The sequence below is a fragment of the Symphodus melops genome, assembly GCF_947650265.1.
Source record: "Symphodus melops genome assembly, chromosome: 13".
Classification (NCBI taxonomy): Eukaryota; Metazoa; Chordata; class Actinopteri; order Labriformes; family Labridae; genus Symphodus; species Symphodus melops.
This window is the reverse complement of record NC_136703.1, coordinates 21,798,782-21,820,793: the sequence shown is the minus strand read 5'-3', so window position 1 is coordinate 21,820,793 and position 22,012 is coordinate 21,798,782. Positions and strand designations below refer to the sequence as shown.

At 42.4% G+C, this 22,012-nt stretch overlaps 1 protein-coding gene across 3 annotated transcripts; it reads right to left on the bottom strand.

Annotated features, from left to right (window-relative positions):
- Positions 1–435: 435 nt before the first annotated feature.
- Positions 436–21,467, bottom strand: prickle3 (prickle homolog 3). Of its 3 annotated transcripts, none has more exons than XM_079358607.1 (11): positions 21,215–21,467; positions 15,348–15,430; positions 6,774–6,957; positions 6,432–6,545; positions 5,315–5,452; positions 4,754–4,957; positions 3,967–4,153; positions 3,418–3,756; positions 2,993–3,280; positions 2,529–2,906; positions 436–1,705 (listed from the first exon to the last, which is right to left on the bottom strand). In XM_079358607.1, the coding sequence occupies exons 1-11, from the start codon at positions 21,254–21,256 to the stop codon at positions 1,254–1,256; spliced, it is 2,409 nt and encodes an 802-aa protein (XP_079214733.1). In that variant the 5' UTR covers positions 21,257–21,467; the 3' UTR covers positions 436–1,253. The 3 variants fall into 3 exon arrangements, with proteins under 3 accessions (XP_079214733.1, XP_079214734.1, XP_079214735.1); XM_079358608.1 differs by having other exon boundaries at positions 15,348–15,427; XM_079358609.1 differs by lacking the exons at positions 15,348–15,430; positions 21,215–21,467 and adding an exon at positions 11,503–11,644.
- Between the last annotated feature and the right edge of the window lie 545 nt (positions 21,468–22,012).

The following is a 22,012-nucleotide window of genomic DNA, read 5'->3' as shown; positions in this document are numbered from 1 at the left end:
CCAATCGCTCTCCTACAAGGATGTTCACTAACGCTTTTTTTGTGTTAATGTAATCCAGCCTTTGTTTTGTGCTGCCAGTTGGAAAACAAATACTGTATATCTATATTCATACAAATATGGACTGAATCCAAAGTAACTTTCCTGCTGTTACTGAATAAATGATATGCTTGTAAAGTGAAAACATAATCTTGGTGAATTTAACTTAATGTAACAGGGGAACTGTTTTATTCTTTGCCCTTTTGTTTATGTGATTGTGTAAATCACTTTTGTATCAAATAAAGTTTCTTGAAAAAAGTTGGACGCTGGGTAATCGTAAGCACTTTAGTGTGTGCTGGTATCATAAATCCTCTACACATCAAACTGAAACCATTTGAGCTGTTCAAAGGTCCATGCTGAGTGTGTTTAAAGGTTACAATAAAGTACACATGCAGGAGAAACAATTCAGACACATTTAATAATACAATAACATTTTGTTCGACAATCTAGAGAAACAGAAACGGTCATGATAATCATATCCTCTCACCCAGGGAAAAACAGCGCCCTTCACCACAAATACATACAAAAATAAATGACCTTTAAGTCCAAAAAGTGTTTTTTGTTGTTCTGATTTAAGACACAAATGCGTATATACATTTTGCAGTATCTTGTTTGGACTCTACAACATACGCAACAGACTTTCTGTCCTTTCTTGATTTCCTAAGAAGAAAACTAGCATGGTTTGCTAAAGCATTTTACTCCATCCCATTTGGCCATGTAGTGTTCATAACGGTGTTGTATTACAGTTGTTCAATCGCACATAAGAAGAAGGTAACAGTCGGTTACTGTCGAGCTTTACATATTTTAGAAACCACGATAGAGGAACTTGCAGTCAGTTCCTGGTCACAGTTGCTTCTGTAAGTTTGCATCTTGTAAATGATGTGTAATGCTAAAAGAAAACTGTAAGGTTTCAGTGACGGTTGTGTTAACACTTATAAATCTGAATGCCACCAAAAATGACTCCACGTTCATCACGTCTTTTTCTTCTCTGTAACATTTAAAAAGTGACCCACACGTTAGTCAGCACCATCCAATCCACGCAGAGATTCGTCCGAGGTGCTTCCCCTTGCTGAGGTGTATTCCTGGAACAACAGCTGTGGTTTGATTCACAATGTCATATAACTAAGAAACAGCCTGAACATGAGACTGATGAGGGTCATAAGCTCCTTTCAAGCACCATCATTTCGAAAACAAGAGCAGTGTTTTGATGCTTGAGGTTAGGAGATAGCGCAGTTTTTGTCTTTGTCCTTTGCACCCAGACTGTGAGCTCGTCTCCGTCTGAAGCTTCCTCTTAGCCCCGAGTCTCTTTGCACCTCCCTCTCCTCTCCTCCCTCTCTTTTCTTGCCCTCCTCCTGGGGTTTCTGTCGAAGCTGGGGAGGCAGAGGGATGGGCTGTCCCAGAAAGAAGCCCTCTTCCTCTGAGTCGGAGGACGAGGAGCAGGTCGAGCAGGAGTCTCCGTGTTTGTGATGTCCAGGGTGGAGGGTCAGTGAGGCCGAGCCCAGGTTGTCCCTCTCTTTTTCGACTTTCCAATCCAGCGTGTCGAGGTGAGGCCGTTCTGACCGCGAGCGATGCGAGTGCCTCTCCGCTCCCGGGTAGAGAGCGGGGTCGGAGGGAACACGGCTGCGACTCCAGCCTCGCCGCAAACTACGCTGCTGGTAAGACGAACCATCTGTTCGAAAACAGTGAAGAAAAACTCAATTTAACTGAATTTCACACATTTGATGACAGAATGAGCTTAATCACTTCTTTAAAACACACCTTTATAAACGAGCCTTCCTTCGATCATTTGTTTTTATCCTCCCACTCCATCTGTTTTTATTATTATGTTTCATGCGTTCATGTTGTTTTTACAGATAAGAGATTCTGTCCCATGATTAACACTTATGACTCTCTTCTTTAATCCTGTAAAGCACTTTGTGAACCTTGTTTTGGAAAGGTGCTATATAAATAAAGTTAATTATTATTACACGCTCAGCTCCTCACCTTCCTGCCCTTTTATAAACTACAATGAAAACTCTTCTTCTCACCCACTCTCTTGCACTGCCTCTCACTCTCATTGCTGCACGATTTGTCCCATATTAAAAAATGAGAAGCCCGGCCCCTCACTGAATCAACAAGTATTGTCGTGCACAGCCCACTAATATGCATCGAGTGCATTTAGCATGTAGCAGAACTCTGCTATATAAGTGGCTTTCTTCTCTTCCTCCCAGGCCTCCATCAGCTGGTTTGTGCTTTACAACATTGCACCCATCCACACAATGCATTCATAACTGATTTGACTTATTTACAAACTATGTTTGTTGTAACTTTAGTTGAACAATAATTCAGTTTCCTTTAAATCCTTGTTTCATGTGTGATTCCCTTCTTTTGTCACTTACTTTGAGCCAGTTTGTGACAGTGTTTACGCCTGTATACAGAGCTTTCCATTTTTTTTCTGATTGCTCAGGATGCACGTTAAAACCAGATATCAAAAGATCCTGAGTCTTTCTTACCGAGTAGATCCATCTGCGGCGGGATGCCTTTCTGTAGATTTAACCTGCTTCCGAAGCCTTCCTCCACCTGATCTTCATCCTGCTTGTTTTCCCCTCCCTCTTGCAGCTCCTCCTCGTTCTCATCCTCGTCGACAGAGTAGCTGCTGCTGATCGGCTCTCGGAAGCTGACTCTGGCTGTGCTGCTGCGCGTCAGCGGAGGTGGAGAATCAGAGGGGCAAATCTCTGGTGGGGGAAGGATGGGTGGAGGCAACTCGGGGGGCATCAAGTCTTTAGATTTCATGGGCAGAGGAGGCGGGAGGACGGAGGGGTTGGACGGGAGCGTTGGGGAGTCGGGTGAAATGAGGTGGTTCACATGGGAGTTTATCTGAGGAGAAAACACTGCAGAAAGAGAAATCCAGAGGAACATTTAAGGTTATTGAAATCGTGATTTTAGGCACTTGAAGGGAAGGACGACTCAGTGTTACCTTGCATAACTTGATTAGTCTTTTCCACCCAGTTCCTGCAGTCTTTAGCAGTGGATGTTCCCCTTGAATTAAGACCAGTCAGTCCAGTGTTTCCATTGAGCTGTGCCTGGAACTGATGACAAGCAACAGCAGGTTTGATGCCACTGTCTGCAGGAAGTAAACTGTAATGAGGAAGGTCACTGGGCCAAGATGGACCTAAGCCATTTCCTAGATGAATGTGTGGAAGAGGGGAGTAGGAAACTCTTGGTGAAGGAGCTCCATTTTGCACTGGAGCAGTACAGTGAACACCTGAGAGGAGCAGTGTAGAGACATGTGTGAGAATTCTTTCAAAAAACTAATCTATCACCTGACATATAACTTATACACACACACACACACACACACACACACATATATATTTATATATCACCATGCATCATGATCACCTCTGTTTTCCACTGCAGTGTGAACGTAGTCTTTTGCAGGAGTAATAGGAGGACTGATGCCCTCTAGTGGCTGCAGTAGTGACCCACACTGTGGCTGCTGTTGCCTCTCGGCTGTCCCGCCGCGCCTGTGCTGAGACTTTCTGCTCTGCAGCGCGGAGTCACACGAGTCAGAGTTATTGGGGTCTTCTCCCAGCGAGCAGGATCTGGAGCAGAAGATGAGCCCGGCTCTCGGGAGAAACGGGCGCCCCAGCAGAGGGAGCTGACAGCGCGCGCAGCAGAAACACGTCTCCACGGCGTGCCAGTGCTGACCCTCATAGGTCATCTGGCCCTGGTCGATGCCTGAGTTAAAATAATGTCATGATTACAGTTTTCACGTTTCTATGTGTATAATTTGAACATTGTTTCTGTTCTGCGTTTGTGATCGTCTCAAACATATTTGTACAAAAGCCTAACTGGGAAACTGAAGAAGAGTGTCACTAAAGGCCTGTGAATGACTGTTAGCAGTATAGAAACAACAGTACAGGAGTAAAGTGAGACTTTATTCAGTACCTATGTGTTCTCCACAGGTGTCGCAGTACTCTGCATACATTGACTCGTAGCAGGAGCAGCAGTACGGTCGACTCTCTTTCATGATGTAACGCTGCCCGCCCAGCGCAGCTTCACACTCAAAACAACAGAAGTGCTTCATGTGCCAGTATCGTCCCTCCGCCTCCGTACATTCATCCGCCAGAATAATCTAAGATCAAAAGAGGACAGTTTAAGAGACAGAGACACTCAGCAACCATGGTTTCAAATCATGGCTGGTAAAATGAGTACTGAGGATTTGGGTTAACAAGATGGAGACAGAAAGATGCTATCAGTGCCATGTTGCAGGCTTAGCAATGTCTAGAGAACTCTTGTAGGTCAGTCGAGCCGAATCCATTAGTAAAGTACATCAACTAATCTCTTAAGTCACATTGAGAGGGCATTCAAAAAAGAGAGGGGGCGGACAGAACATTCTGAAATATCCCTCCATTCACTGAGATAAAACTGTTGAGACAAATGATGAAAATACAGGAACACTTGACCTGATGAGTCATTCAAGGAACTTTGGAAGAGAAAGTTTCCTGTCTCAAATTTCACTCGCAAGGTAACTGTGTGTGTGGTGTTTAATTAAAGATGTTGATGTTTAGGATACAGAGAGAGAGAGTGGAAATGGAAATATAGAAGCCAGATGAATCTGCATTAAGTCTTAGCTTCTTTGACTTCCACTGTGCTTGCTTCTCCCAGCGAGCAGGATAACACAGCTGCAGATAAAAGCTTATTAACAGGTCAAGGATTTCAGTGATAAAGTCACCTCGTCACAGGCCTGGCAGCGGGGTTTGAGCCTCTCTGCGTGGTGCCGGCCGCAGTAGATCTGTCCTTCCTGGTAGAAGTAGATCAGATCAACCAGGAGCTCGCTGCAGGACGCACACTGGAAACACTGAGGGTGCCAGCAGTTGCTGTGTCCCGCCCGACTGGCAAACACAGCGATGTCTCCACCACAGATCTGCCTGCCGCACTGGAAAAAATAGGTTTGGTCAGGGTGGGTGGGGGTTTGATGCAGGGGGGGAAGGAAGTTAGGAGGTTTATCCTTCGATGAATGATGAACTCTGCAGGTCACATAGCAGTTTGCTTCTCCAGCCCTGTAATCATTAAACGACTGTGTGTTGTGGCCCCTGAGCTATACCTGCACCTACATGCACCTGAACTTGTTCCAGTGGTATAAAAAGAAAGCATTGTGCATATGTTTCAATAGGTTTCCACCTGCATGCATTCATGTTATATAAAGATAGTGTTGGTTTTGAGCTCTACATTTCTCTGTCTCATTAGGAAAGCAGCATAGATTTATGAACATAAAATAAAAATGTTGCTCTACCTGCTGGCAGATCGCTCCCGTCATCGTCACTGGGAAGAGTCTGACGACGCCTCGGCCCAAGTTTTCTCTCTTCCTCTGCTGACTGAACAAACGCAGCTCCTTCTTCTCCTCCTCGTCCAGAGAGTTACAGTACTGAGGCTGCAACACACACGGACTCATGTTCACACGGGCCTTTAAAACTATTTCAAAACCTCGTCTATGTCCTCAGACAGTGAGGCAGTAAGACGAGGAACATAGTAAGATTAATCAAACCTGACTATTTCTAGTCCTTGACATAATTGCATAAATTCATTTAGGGTTGAAAAAGGAAACCTTAAACATGTTTGAGCACTGCAAGAAAAAAAAAACTACTAGTAAAAAAATGACTCCCATGTTATGAATGCTTGATTATTACTTTGAATATCAGAAGCAAGACACACTCTTTATTAGGACCACAAAGGGATGTTTGTTATATTGAACTTAAAACGAGTTAAAGCCTTTTTTCTATTCGCAGGTTTTCTGAAGGGAGAAAAGGACAGAAGTGTCTCATCTGACGTTTGTCAAGGTCCTTTAAAGGGTCCCTCATTCTATGTCTTAGTTTAATCACCCACCTTCATTAAACACTGAAGACACTGGTGAGCCAAAGGTTAAATAATGACTTTCTTAGGTTAATTGTCCTTGTCTTAAATAACAGATTAAATATACAGTAGTTTGCCAGGGAAGTGTTGGAAGCACTCAGGTGCTTTTCTGATTTGTTACCGGAAGACAAACTGCAAAAAGTAAACAGCAGGAGGAGCGCTGACAGAGTCACAGGCTATAGGGAGCTGAAATCGTCAAACCCTGAACTGAGGGAACAGAGAGGCCGAACTGATCAGAGATGGTCAGATTTGTGACCATCACACATTTCAATCAAACTTTTGAACATCGAACATTTTACGGGTCATCATTATCGTATAATGGTAAAATAGGAGAAATAAATTGGATGCAAAAAGTCAAAAAAGGCCCTTAAAATATGTCATTTTGTTGATTTTTAGAAAAAATCACCATGAATTTTTATCTATTTTACAAACTGAGTGTTTTGTGATTAATCCAACACATTAGTCTTGATCCAGCACATCCACAGTCAGATTGGTGTTACCTCGCTGTCGTGGGCTGGGAGCTGGTGCAGAAGTTGCTTGATCCGGTATCTCTCTCCTTGACTGTTCACATAAGGCACTCTGTCCTCTGGCAGGCAGCTGAAATACTGGTAAACCTGTGTGAGGAGACAAGTGAGCTCACTTAAAGGCCTAAATGACAGAGTGCAGATAACACTTTCTGCATTTAAAGAGCAATTTATTCAATTGCCATCATAAATCATAAACTCAACATGTCTTTCCAGAGGCTGTAAAAGAGTTTGAGTCTATGCATGAACTTGTATAAGTGGAAGAGGAACACATGATAGAGCATTATGTTTCTGTCCCATCTTGCACTTGTTTGTTACCTGTTCGGGCTTGAGCCCAGGTGGGACCCATGCGTACTCCTCTGAGGCGCAGCCTGAGTCGTCGTCAGAGATGGAGTGTCTCTGGAAGTCTGACACCAGCTTTGTCATCATCTTTTCCAGCTGGCCCGGCACTGAGCGCACGGCATGCTCCTCTCGCACACACTTGCAGTGTACACAAATCTTTCTGCGGAGACAAGGAAGAAAAACGGTTTATAGCTGGGCTCGTTAGCTCTGATTTACAGCACGAGCTAAAGCTGCTCAGGCGCCAAACACTTGAAGACATCGTACAGGTGGGCTCTCCGGGCGCTGAAGGAACCGAGGTGCAAACCAACATGTTAAATGGTAAGTGGACATGAGTTTCTAGTCTTCTGACTACTCAAAGTGCTTTTACACTACAGGTCAAGCCTTCTCATTCACAGGTTACTATGTAAGGTTACATTCATACGACACCCGGTGAAGCAGTGAGAGCAACTTCGAGGGTGAAGTGCAATAATCTCCCTCAGCTTCACACATCGACGTGGCAGCAGGAGCTGGGGATCGAACCCCCGACCTTCTGGGTCTACTCTACCACAAAGCCCCTAACCACCTGATCTCAGCTATGACCAAGATTTGAAGGATACGACAAAGGAGAAACAAACAAACGTGACTTTTGTAACAGTTTCCGTTCGTTTCTTGAAGTTGACGTCCAGCTCCCCAAACCAAAGCATGCAGCAGGTGAACAATCTTTACGACGCATTCATGCCGGCACTCCCACGTGTTCTGACTATTCCACTTTACGAACACGCGCCGTGTTGGAGGCATTACGTCACAAACCAGCCCACACACATTCTTGAGGTTGACTCAACCAGCAGCAGCCTGAAATGATTGATGCGACGGTTGTCACACCAGGATCCAAAACCATCATCGAAGACTCACTCAAGAACCAGTGAGGTGCCAGCGGGACGGCAGAAAATACCCAGATTAGGATTTTTGAGCAACTGCTTAAACTCAGCCAGGATTTAAAGGTGTCTTTACACCTCTCGTATGTTCACGCGCCGTGACTCACGTGAATCACTGGTGCAATATGTCAGTATCCTAATAATAAATGAATAAATCTCCCTGACATGTTGATCCAGCGTTACGACTCCATGACTCCTCGGAGTGGAGAAATAAATACGTGGGATGTGATTAGAAGTTAATTGGCCAATAAATAAGACAGGACTGTAGAAGATGAAGTCAGACAGCGGTGAAGAGAAGTTCAGACTAGAAAACTAACACACGACTGACTGATGAAGAGATGAAGAAACAATATGGGGGAGTTAGTAAAAGATGGTTATTAGTTTGATACCAAATTTGAGGAAGGATTGGAAACTTTTCGGCTATTGGTTCCTGCAGTAGAAGTGAATACAGTATCGTCGTCCTCATATTGTTGCTGCAGAGTGTTAACAAGTGAAGTCAAGTCAATCTCCTCACAGATGTTACTGCGGATCAAAAGATCCGGCTAATGCCGACATCTCACTGGAGCTGCATCTGGTCATCAGCAAAGCCCAAACAAGCTACTACCAAACACGCAGGAAATGAGGTCGCTGACATAAGCTGGCCGTCAATCTGGTGGCAGTTAAGAGAGGGAGGTGAAGATGGGAGCAATAATCTCCCTCAGCTTCAAATTACACCTCGACCTGTCCCGGGACTCCCACTGCCATTCAGTGGTGGGTGTGACTGTGCGGGAAGTCGGCGCCTCGGGGTGACAGTGAGGTCCGGGTGTCATGTATGTGTTGATGTGACAATGCAGACATACGTAGCATGTGTCGCTAATGTACATCACTGCTGGGATTGCATAACAGCCTGCCAGCTGGCACTTGTGGCTCAAGTTCACAAGGCACAAAGCTGCTTTATTCCAGCACCCAACCCCCCACACAAGCAAAAAGCTATAACACGCACGCACGCACACACAGACACGACTGATTGTTAAGTGCATGGCAGCTCCTGTTTAAATAAAAAAAACCTTTTTTCAAAATGCCCTCTGATAAGCTCCATGACAGAGTGAATGTGTCTCTCAGGAGAAGTAGGTTTTTTTTATAAAGTCAACAAAACAGCAATGTTACTCAACAATTGGATCCTGGCACCGTCTCCCAGGCCCGAGACAGTCCGCTTATAATTTCCAGCTGTCCCGTGATGTGCTGGCACCTTATTCAGCAGCGGGGGCTGAGCTGCTAGAACCAATACAAATAATAGTAAACACAGCAAGTCGGCTTAGGGTAAGCCAGGCTGGCATGAATTTGACCCCAGCTGTATGTGAGTGTGTGTGTGTGTGTGTGTGTGTGTGTGTGTGTGTGGGGATGCCTATACTGTAGATGTTAGTGGGAAGGAAGACACAGCCTTCTGGGGACAGATGGCAGATGAACACCATCTCACCCCATCAGTACCCACCCACCCACCCACCCATACACCATGAACACAATCACCAGCATGACTGAAGTGTGAGCAGGGGGATAGCACCCTCACATGTAGAGCACCCTGATTTGGAGACAAGAGATCCAATTGCAGTGATTTTAGAGAATAAAAAATGTGTAGCAGAGTCTTGATTATCTTTTTGAGCAGGCTGATGTCAAATATCCTTCCATTAGAGTGTGCACAAGCACATAATTAAGTTAAGCTTTTATGTCCTAACGAGGCGACAAACTCCAGTAATAAAACAAAATGAAGGCAATGCAGAAGTCCCCATCAGGGTCCTCAGTCAAAAATCCCATTTTTACAGCAGAAATAAACATGTGAACAGCCTGGCTCAAAACATGTCTGAATTGGTAAACATTGTACAGATGAGGATTTCTGACATTTAGAGACTCAGGAGTGGCTAACATGTGGACACTTTATCGCTGCCTCACTGTCACCTCTTTGTCTGATTTTTAGATTATGGAAAGTTACGTTGAGATTATAGATTATTCCAAATGGCCACAGCCATCGTTGGGCTTCATGATGCCTGTTCAAAAACCAACCACTCACTCTATGTCTATGTATTATACCGTCTATTCTTATATCCTAAACTGCAGGGACTTTATTTACACGCTGAACCCAACAAGGAGCAAATCAGCATTCCACAAGTGTAGTGTAGTGTTTGTGTGACATGAGAACCTGAACCATTCTTCTTCTTCCTTTTGTTTGGCAGGCGGTAGTTAAAAACCCTGACTAAGTCAAACTTAAAAGCAGAACATTTCATCACTGCAATTTACTGAGTCCTGCTGTGCTGAGCCCCGTCCTGCTCAATTATTACAGTCACAAGCTGCTGATGTAATGCTAGCAGACTTTATCCCCTGCGGCTCTGCACCAACTGAGCGCTGCTGACAGGTCCAAGCAATTCAAAGAAAGTTCCAAATGGGGAAAATGAGATTAGAGATCCATGGATTGTCATGATGGAAATGCATAAAGACTCTGATTATGACGACGTAGTTAAAGATGAGACTTTCAGCTTTGTAAAATGTATAAAAAGAAGAAACTTTAGACTGGAGCAGTTCACTGCTAAAACACTTCTTAAGCAGATTATTTTATCAGTGTTTTCAGATTTTCCTTTGCTGTGAATTGAATAACTTTACGATGAGGATCATTGGTCAACAAAACAAGTTTGAAAAACTCCTTAATGTGCGCGATTGTATTATTTAGACTAAATGTAAAGAAGTGTCAGTTATTTGAATTCAAACAGATGTTAGTTGTGTTCGTCGGGCTTGAAAAGACATCTTTCCTCTTCTCAGTTTGACTTTTTTTTTTTAATCATCTTTATGTGTTGTTTGACTTTTTTTTTGTTTTTCCCTAAAAAAGATTTGTCCCATCTGTAATACGAAACATGTTCATGTTTAATTCATTGGACATGTTGTGATCACATTTTCACTGCGAGGGACGACCCATGAGGCACACTGGGAATGCGTCATTAAAAATGCTAACACATTAAATTATCTTTGCGATCATCATTTTCTGTACAAAATTCAATCTGTGTGGTCCAGAAAAAAACAGACAAGACAAAGAAACGAAAGAGAACTGAATCCAAAAACATGTTGTGTGGGTTATCAAGCAGCAGACACAGAACAGATGCTTCTTTGGACCAGAGTCAACAATCTGCCTCCAATTCTACTGAGCTCAACCAAAACACTGTTTCACAGCCGACTGGCACCACTGCTGTTAGTGTTTGTTCATGTTCACCTTCTATGGATTATCCACTGACAGATAATCAACTGAATAATTATTACAGAAAAAACCTCTCTACCGAGACAGCCGAAAGTCAAAGAGGAAAGGCCATGTCTGCTCCATGTGTAATATAAGTTGCATTGTTTCTGTTTACATGTGGGTGTATTGCATCATGTCGTACCTCAGTCATGCTGATGGAAAAGAAAAATTAAATTGCCAAAATACAAAGTATACATAATGTCATTTGAAGTTTTGTAAATCCAGCAATATAATTAACTTCTTTTAATGTAATAAATTTAACACATTCAATCATCTGCATTTACAAATTCTAAATAATAATTTAAAAAAAAGCATGAAGTAAATCTTAGGGACTAACTGTGTCTACAGAGGTGAGTAATAACACAGCTGCACATGACATCATGTTCGGTCCACACAGTTACTGTATGTGTACCAAACAACCTCAAGTCAGGCTAAGATAAAAGGAGTCTAAACACACAGCTCCTGACTTAATAGCTGTTTGACTTTCCTGTCCCTCTAATCCTGTCACAGAGTAAAAACAGAGTTTCTTCAGTACCTGCTGTAGTCATGACAGGCTAGTCCAGCCTGGCCTGCTGAAGCCGTGCCATGCAGACCTGTGCTGCTCTGGAACAGTGAAGGTTCCTGTCAGCCTGTGTGTCAGTGAGAGCAGGATGTTGTGTGGCAGCTCCTTCTCAATGTGCTGATTCCTCTGTCTGCTCAGCTCTTTTATTGTCCCCGCCACCCCCGACTCCCACCCTCCTCCACGCTGACAGCGAGCTCAGACAAAAGGTTCTGCCACGCTGACCGCAACACCACAGACACTCAACATACACGACTTTTATTATTTCACTTATAAAGACAAGATAAGGATACGTTTATTTGATCTTAATCAATTCTTTAATTCTTTAAAGACATGAAACTACACGTGACGCTCACGAATAGTAAACTCACTGTGTGTTTTCTCCTCCACTGATTCATAACAGATGGACAATTGTTGCTCTGATGCAGTTATTAATCACAGAAAGAAGAGGAGCAGATCTGGAGGCTATGAGCAATGCCGTGCTGTGCAGTGATTTGTCATAAAGTGCGATCAAGACGACAGCAAAGTGTCTCTGGTGAAATATCCAGCAGGCAGCGTGACTTTAAAACCTTTATTCAAGTCACGACATGAATTCACATCAGCTCTTCTGGCTTTAGTCAGTCGGTCATGTGACTTTTAAAAACTTTTCTGTGGGGGCCCTGATGTAGTCCTTCAAATGATGGTCCACACCTTTGTTTCTGGTTGATAAAATATTTAAACAGCGACTGATTAAAGGTAGTTTTACAAAGAGAAAAATGTCCAGCTTCTGTTATTCAAGCCACATTTGAAGCTTTGTTCATTTTTTACATTTTAAAATAGAAAACTTACAATTTGGTCTTTGTGCTCTTTAAATAAAGCGAGTGATTGGAAGGTAAAACCTTTAACCTAAGACGGTTATTTAACTTAAAGATCAGACACAGACCACAGAGCAGTTTTTGAGATATTACCACAGTAAAATGAGATCCCTGTTTAAGATGCAAGTCCTTATTGTCGGTCAGTATATAGCTATTGAAACTGGCAGGGTATCCAATATAGCAGCCATAAGATAATCCTCTGCTGCTGGTGTGATAATCTCTAACGGAGGCTGACTGCAGATGGGATAGTGAAGCCCTCCTCAGATCTGATTCTCACAGACAGATGGGTCTTGTCCTCAAACTCTCTGCCTCTGATTAGGGACTGAGTAATTGCCGCATGGCCACCCAGACTAATAGAGCCTGTGACTTTGAAGCATTTTTGAAGCGTGGTGGGGACCTGCGGGTCAAAAGTAACTCAATTCGCTCTCTGCTGGGCAGCGGAAGCCCCATCTGCCCCCCGCCTCAGTTTGAGCTCTGAGTGAGAGCGCTCAGGATGAAGATGGATCACTTCCTTCTCAGCAGCTTCAGCAGCTCAGCCGGCGCTCACTCAGAGCTTCCCTTTTCCATCGGGAAGGTGTGACTCTAAATTAGTTATTAAGGGAGATGCAATTAGTAGCAGACTCTGAGGTCTTAAAGTCTGACCCCCATAAATCTCAATCATTTAATCACCTTCATGTTCCCTCATTGTTCTGCATCAGCTAAGAGACTTGAAACGCCCAAACAAGACATTTCCTCTTTTAACCCCGACCAAGAGACATTTCAAATCTGTCCTCCAGCCACTATCCAGCATTATCATAAACCTCCCATAAGCCACCGTCAATGTTTCGCAACCATACAGATTAAAACTAGTGTAAACAGATGAATGCGTCCGTGGACCAGACTTGGAGCAGAGAACGGCTGCAGGTTAAGAGCAGCACACGTGTTTTAGATTACATCCTGACTCCAAGCTTTTGTCTTGACCTGAATAGAAGGAACAGAACTGAAAGAGCTCAACGATACAATTACAGTCTCTTGGTTACATGCAGCACGCATTCTTGTGCCTTTTAGTTTTATTCTCTCCACACTGAACCACAATCCTCCTCAGACATGAAGGCAGTGCCCATCTGGGACTGTGAAAGCAGGATTTATAACCAGAATTACATCTTGGTCTTTTTTTTCTCATTCATCTATCTGTGCTACAAAATTGGGTATTGCGCCATAAAGTCATGTAGGCTGGAGCCACTGAACAAAACACAATGTGCACAGAGAAATAAATGACATGAATAAAGTGGATCATAAAGCTGTTCCCCCTCCAAACTAAACTACTTTCATGTACCGGGAGGTATTTAGTGCATACATGTGGGTATCTTAAACTCTGAGAAAGGACAGCAGCGGTGTAAAGGAGGGAGGTAAGAAGTGATCCGGAGGGTTACTATCACAGCAGTAAGGCCTAATCTTATTAGTGTGATTGACAGGATTAGACTAACCGGCTGGATGTTCACCAAAGGACTAAAGGACAGAGAGAGAGAGAGTGAAAAGGAATAAAAGGGCTCCGATGAAAGCCCACAAGAAGCTGCTTCACAGAACTATATAAACCTGTTGTGCCGCTGACAGCTGTTAACAAGTCGTCAACGTGCAGGTGGAAGAGGTGTGTACGGACGCTGCAAGTGGCTGTGATGTTTAAACACAAGAGGTGTTGAAAGAATTAAAGGTGATCTGGTACGAAAGATTCACACTGCTCCAAAACTAAAACAAAAAAAACAGATCACAATGTGTGCTGCTGGTCCTTTAAAGTCAGAGGCCTGGAAACAACACATAACGGTAGGAAAGGGCACATATTATTAAGAACATACGTGTGGGTAGCCTGAGTGTCTACTGACCCATACAATGTGAAATAAGCTCACATAGTCCTTTGTTTGTCGTCTGCCTGAGTCTGACAACGCAGAGAAAAATTATCTGTTTCAAATTTCCCTTTGCCTCATCGTCATCATCTTCTTCTTCTTTGCATCAATTCTACTGAATTGTGGATCCCTTAACCTTTAAACCTCCTTAGCTTCACTGCTTCCCCCTGAGAATCCTTCTGGTAAGAGTGTAGCACTATTTTCTGATCAATAAAAAATAAAAAAATAAAATAAAAATAAAATAATGACACAGGAAGAGGTCTTACGTTCAAACTGCTGACGCTCAGACTCGTGCTGGACGTCCCTCAGTAATCCTGCAGCTCTGTTGCGCTTCTGTTTTCCCATGAAGATAATGTAAAGTTAATGCTGCTGCCTCCGTGGCAGATGTCAGGGCTTAATGACAAACGTGGATCTTTACATCCGCTCGGTGGATGTCAGCAGGCGTCCTGACTGGGTCATGTTTGTTGTCCCTTAATGTATATCTGCACTCACAGTGTACACAGATCACACTTAAGCTGATTTCTGTTGGTATCATGTTGATGTCCTTACAAAGACATAAGGGGACATACTTTGTGTCCTGAATCAATGCTTTAACAACTTTTTAATGGAACCGTTTAATGGAACACTCGTGAATTTCCTGAATCAATCAATTTATCAACCTATCACACGCGTCGATGTAAATATGCCAGAACGAGCACAATGTCTTCATTACAGCCACAGTCTTTAAAAAGCGACTTAATAACACTAAAATAACCTGCGTCTCGTTTCCATTTCTTTTTAAAATATTTTTTGTCCTCACTGGTCGCTGCAAACTGTATCTGACTTTCAGCTCATGAAAAGGTTAAAGTAATTAATAGACAAACACTAGAATAAAAAAAAAAAAAAAAGTCTGAATTAAATTGCATTTGCTTCTTTGGACAAATCTTTTGAAGTTAAACACTGAGCTCTTCGGTTGTTTATTATTACTACCTGAAGTTGTGTGGTGTCCAAAAAAGCAGTAGGAGAAGGTGTAATATAAAAGACAAACATTTCCTGCTGAGGCGTTAGCCAGCACTGGTAATGTTTAAAAGAGCTTCACGGTTCATACCTCCAGCCGTGGACACGGAAGCCAGGGCACTGATCCCCGCAGTGCATGCAGGGCTGCCCTCTGTCTGGGTCCTCTTCCTCCTGCTGAAAACAAAACACAGACTCTCTTCAGCTCACATTATTTCCCCTGGAGTAGCACTCGCAAACTTCTGACACCAGACAATGAAGTTAAAACAACAAAATAAGCACGTACAGGGTTCGCCAGACACGGCCGCAGAAACACCAACAACATATTGAGAGACTCAGTCAGGAGTGCATCCATCAAATCCACGAGTTGAATGCACTTACAGTACAGACAGTCGCTGCAGCCTTTAAAGGTCTGCCTATAGATTAAATATGAATTATGGTCCAGATTTAATCCACAAGAAGCGTTGCACATGATCAGGAAAGTAATCTCTCCTTCTGGTTTGACAAAAACCTCGCAGCAATAAGGAGTGAGGACAATATCTTACAGTGGGCGTTAAATGCTGCCAGCGTGTGGCCTTTGGTAAACCTGTTTGCATATACAACCCTCAAACTTAGCCTCTGTTGTGTTTAACCATCAGTTTTGTAGCAATGCATTCATGTGTGATGCAGCGATAAGTGGAGTAACATCTGAGAAATACACTTTCCCAAAAGTGCTGAGTTATGCATCTGACTCTGCCAACAGCAACTACAGCAAGTACCTCATATCTCAGGTCTGGTTCAATTCCTGCAGCCTAGTGTGTGTGTGTGTGTGTGTGTGCGTGTGTGTGTGCGTGTGTGCGTGCGTGCGTGCGTGCGTGCGTGCGTGCGTGCGGCCTGCAAACACAGCCCTCTTTTAAAGGATGAGAGGAAGGAAGCTGACACAGGATGAGAGCTGCACCCTTTCCCTCTCCATGCATTCGCTTTCTGTGCCTCCAGTCCACGGACCTTTTCTGTTTACAGGGCCTGCAACAAGCTGTTTCTGTGACGATTACTTGAATTATTTTCACTATAATCATTTTAACATACAATTCCCCAAACCCTTTGAATTGTTAAAAGGTATTTAAGTAATCATAAATATAGAAAAAAGGCAAGAAAACGTTTCGACTGTTTGTGGGTTTTCAACCTTATTTCTATCAGTCTGAAAGAAACTTTGTTCGAAGTTGGTTGTGATGTTCCCTGTCTGTTTCAGGTTTGTTGTTGCGATCTTCGTCACTGTCATTTTACATAGATTTTGGCACAGATGAAGGTCTACAGGTTTCCCAGATGGGATATTTAGTCTCCACTCTTATCTGTAAACTGGCTACATTCCCAGAAGCTAAACTGCCCTCCCATAGCAGGAGTGAAGAACATGCTGTGGATGAGGAAACATTTAACAACGATTTAGCTGAAGCTGACACTAAGCCGCTGTATTTATTTCACCCGCATGTCTCGGACTCTCTGTACTCGCTCCTCTCAAGAACAGAAACAACCTGCACGTAAAGACGCAGAACGCCATGCATCCACGGCGAGGCTAACACAGTTTAACGAGCGAAGCAATAAAATGCAGATGTGATTCACAGAGTACCTGTGCATACCTGCTCAGCTGTGCTTTGAGTTCCTTTTTCCAACCACACACACCTCACTTGTTCCCCCCCCCGTGAAGGCTTCCTAACAAACATATTCAGTATCTGTCGTTCATCACTCTGATTAAAGTATGACAGATATCTGAGGGCCGTAACGTTTTTCAGGTTGTAAAAAAGGTCTTTTTGATACACAGAGAAAACCGATACATGAACGTTTTTTTCTCTTTTTGACATTAAAACTCTTTTTTGAAGACGATCATTTCCCTGTGTTAGTAGACCCATGACTCCAGGATGAAGATAACTGCCATGATGACTGTATCAGGTGTCGAGGGAACATAAACAGGTTCGTCCAGAATAGTCCCACACCGGCAGTAAATTATAATTAACATGCGGTTATTAAATGTCTCACTCTGTGTTGTGTCTCTGTCTCCTTCATGCTGCACACAGACTTATTAGTTCACTTCATTGTTGACTGAGGCAGTCAGGTGTGGAAGGTGATAAGATCGGCTACATGGAGAAAACATGTTGTTTTATTGTCTAAAAACCGAGTCCCCGAGCCGTCACTCTGACCTGAGACAGAGAGCCACACATGACTTGTACATTTCATACTATAATTCTTTATGTTACCAAGAATGAAACTAAAAAGCTGTTGGCTGAAAAAGCCGTCATGCAGATGTCCACCAAGCCGAGGTGAGCAGACTTCAGGGCTCCACAGGGTGCAACTGTCTTTCCATTCATAGAGTGAAGGTATGGAATGACACCTGATATGTTCATGACACTGTTAACCCCAAACTCGTTTATCTGCTTGTTTGATTTTTATGTAAAGCCTTACTTAGTCTGAAATATGTTTTGTTGAGATAAAGATCAAACATGTGGCAGACAGGTAGATGTTATATTAGATCTACTACAACAAATAATATACCTAAGATTGAAAGGGCTCAACTTAAACACCAGCTATTTAGATAAAATGTTTTTTTATCAGAATTCGTTTTTTACACATGGACAGATGTTGTACCCCATCTTAAACATAGACATTAAAGCAAATAACAGAATCAAGATAAATCATTTCAAATTATCTGATTTACACATCAGACTTTTGTTCTACCTTTAAAGATATCACTTACATCAGCCTGGTGACATGGACAGACTCTCAGGGTTTCCTCACCACCGATCACTCGATTAGGGGCAGATCATGATTAAGAGTGAAGCAAGCATGAGGCAATAATTCATGAAGGATTAGAAATGCTGGGGAAAAAAACCCCCATTAAATTTACTTTAAGTGTTCAGGCCCAAAGATAACAGACCACGACGGATCATCCTCAAGAGTTTCACAACATGAACGTTCACCTTGGTTACCTAATTTACCCGATTTTAAAAAAGACAAAATATCCAGAGTTTGTAGATGGAAGAAACATCCTATCTTCAAAGACAGGTGGATTTGAAAACACAGGGGCCTTGAATGACTTCTGATTGACTGTGATTGTTGACGACAACAGAAAAGACAACCTTGAACAACAACCACAGTTTTAGATTTCCCTGCACGTTTCCTTATCATGATGACAGTGTCCTATACGCCAAGGCCACGCCGTGACTTGAGGGTTTCGTGTTTGTGTTTCCTTTCAGTCCCCCACAAAAGATAATGACAATGTAAGTTTATCTATTGTGCTGAAAACTGTGAAGGATGTGATGGGAGTGGTTGTAGGAAGTTTCTTCTAAACTAAGTGTGGGCAAAGTAAATAATGCACTCTTAAGTTCACATCAGCGTGCAGGCTCTCACTGAGACCCGTGTTGGACTTTCATATCAGCTCCTTTGTGTTCACTGAGTGGGTATAAGGTTATAAATCACAGCGCAGCTTTGGTTTGCTTGAACTCTTTCTTGTTACCAGGTAACTGTGTCACCAGGTAATGGACAAACTGAAAGGCTGCGTTATCTCACTTCAGAAGGTGACTCTTATCTTTCAGCCAGTCGTTACTTACAATAACAGCAAGAATCACTTACACACACAGACGAGTCATTAGTGGGAGAATAAATGCAAAGGGATAGGCGCTCTTAAGTTCGGAAATAAGCACTGAGACTGTCTTACCTTTGCTGTGAGCAGACAGGGACTATTATTCTCCTGCTTAAACGTTGTGGCGTGGGAGGGGGTTACACATTAACAGAAGAGGTCAGAGGTTAGGGGCCTCTGCTGCCTCGGCATGCAGGTTAAATGCGAATCTTCGAACTGGACAGGATCAAACTGACAGCTTGTGGTACAACACTTCTTGTTGCTCTTGTGGTTTACGCATCACTGCTTTCGACTGCACGCGTCAATTTAAACAACATTTACCAACTGGAAGGGTTTTCCACAAAAAGAGGGTCAAACAGATCGCTGCGCTCGGGCCTCGTTACAGTTGACTTGCAGCAGCAGTAACACAGGTGTTGCTAATGACCTTAACGAGGGCTTCTTTCTACGACGGCTGATCCAGCATAAAGAACACAGGGATCCTGAAAATAAGACTATCGGGGAGGCAGTCAGTAGGGACTCGGGCTGGTAGCTGGAGAGGTGCCAGTTCACAATCCTGAGTACTGCCAAATTGCCCTTGAGCAAGGCACAGACCACCCCATTAAATCATGTCTACGGGATCTTGTTTGTGCATGTGTGTGTACTTCAGCCTATGTGTGTGTAGCATGTCTCAATAACAGATTGTAACATTGAATTCCCCCTGACAGGATTTATAATGTCGATCTTCTTCTGAAGTTTATCTGAAGTCTGTCGTCTATAAAGTGTATTTATCATTTCAACCCAGGACACTATCACATTTGAAATGTTTATGTTATCATTCTGTGCTTCTATTGAACACTCGCTTATTTAACTTATTGTGAAAAAAAAAAAACAGACTGAAGAGTTCTGCACGTTCCTTCAAGAGAAAGCATGAAAGGAAGGCTATAAAGTTCATACCGAGACTGTCGAGTTCTTAGAACTGAATGTATTAAACAGACTAACTGGAAATACTGTTGTGGAAATATATTGTTTAATGCAAAGGTTCATTCAATCTAAGGTGACGCTGATAGGTAGGATTCTACTTCAAAAACAAAACGTTCATTTAATTGGGTAACACTGAATAATTATATTCAATCTGGTATTTTGGAGGACTAAAAAAAGAGCACTAAAAAAAATCACTACTAAGTCAGGAGCAAATACTTTACAAACATCCATCATTTCATTCAGCCGCAACAATCAGATTATAATAAAAAAAAATTACATAACTCAATAGTAGTACAGCTTCCGGGAAGAGGAATACATTTAATCTGTATATTTATAAATTAAATCCAAGATTTTATATAATCTCAATATCACAACATAGACTATAACTCAATGTAGTCCCTGCTTTATTAATCTGCAGCTAGTGTGTACAGTAAGATCCACCCTGAGCGTGTAAACATTGTGTTGTCACATGATGCTACACTCATTTATTAAGTGCTGTTGTAATGGAGTGTAGCATCAAATATTAATGACCATTAATACTGGAGATTACTCGAGTCGGGTGGGAACAGGTTTCTAGGGTGTTTAAATATTGCTAATGCACTTATAGAAAGGATATGTTACATGGGAATTCAAGGATGTTTATTAACAACCACAGTCAAACTAAATGAAGAGGAGAAAGCGAGATATGATTACTGTTTGCTTTGTCAACAAAGTAGTGCAGTAAGACCAGTTTAAATTCAATATTTAGTATCCACAGTCACTGTCTGGATATTACAAGTGTGCTGCAGAGCCAGATGTTTTATGGCCTCACAGCTGTTAGTCTGTTAAACAAGCTTCATTTGTTCAGTAATCTGCTCAGATTAGTCTGTGTGTTTTAGGCAAGACTCCAACAGGAACGCAATTTAACAGAGATTCAATTGATGTTGTGATGGAAAAGCTGACAATGGCGATAAAACACGTTAAAAGGTTGCAGATATAATCCTATTCAGGTGGAAAAAAAAAATCATGACGTCAGTGACTTAGTCGGACCCCTCCTGATTTTTACCTGCAGGCGCCAGAAATGACTTAACACAACAAGAATGTAAAGTGAAGACTTTTTAGCTGTCTTTATAATGCTTTATAATAACCAATAAATGAAAAGGTTTCTTAGTCGGTAGGGGGTCATTTTGAACCAAGACAATTCACCGACACAAAAACCAGGTGGAGGTGGGACAAAGTTCCGCTCGAGCCGTTTACTTTAAGTTCATTATTACAGCGAAGTAAACAAAGGCGTTAACATCTACTAATAAACATAAATGTCATTGTGTTTTAGGAGATTATATGAAACGTTTATGAAAGTGTTAACTCAGTTTTTTAAAGTCATAAAGGTATAAATGTATGAAAGAAAGACTCACTGCGCGGTGTGAACGTCGCTTCTTTGATCCCCGCAGGAACATGACGTCAGTATGATAAAAAAAAAACCACACAAATAAGTTTCCAAAAAAACACAGATGGGGGGAAAACAGCGATTTGTGGATATTATAAATCACACAGTCTGTGTTAAACTACATGATGTTACACTGATACTGCCTCAGACTCCTCCTTCCGACTCAGCTAACTTACTTTGGCAACCCAAACCAACAAGCTAGCGTGTAGCTGTTAAATTTAACTTCCGGCTGATCTTTTCAAAGTAAAAAAAGCAATGCGTCCATGTTTGACATTTCTTGACAAGAGACAACATAGAAACAGAAGTTATACAATGTAATATCACGAAATAAGACCTCAAGATTTTTGCTGTGAAGATAACTGCTTAAATCTATTTCAACCGCCAAAAATTGTCGTTTCAGCTTTTACTTTGAAGATCTATGAGCCTCGGAAGCTGTGCGAAGTTCATCTCTGCTGTTAAAAAAAGAAAGGAAAGGAAACAGGCGACAGACCATCCCAAAGTTTGGACGGCACTTCACCGAGGATGAAAGGATGGCAAAACGGTGCCGAAATCCCTTCAAGTTTATTTTTTATATTCAGACCCACTTTAGTTTTTTTTTCTGCACCTGCAGTTCTGGATCAAGTCGAAACACATGCAGAGCATGGGAGGAGTCACTTTCAACTTTTGAATAAATATTCCTATATAAATATGTATGCAAGCAGATATGAACGCAGCTGTGTTTACAGGGAAAGTGGCTTTTATTCCTTCTTCCAGAGCAGCAGCTATG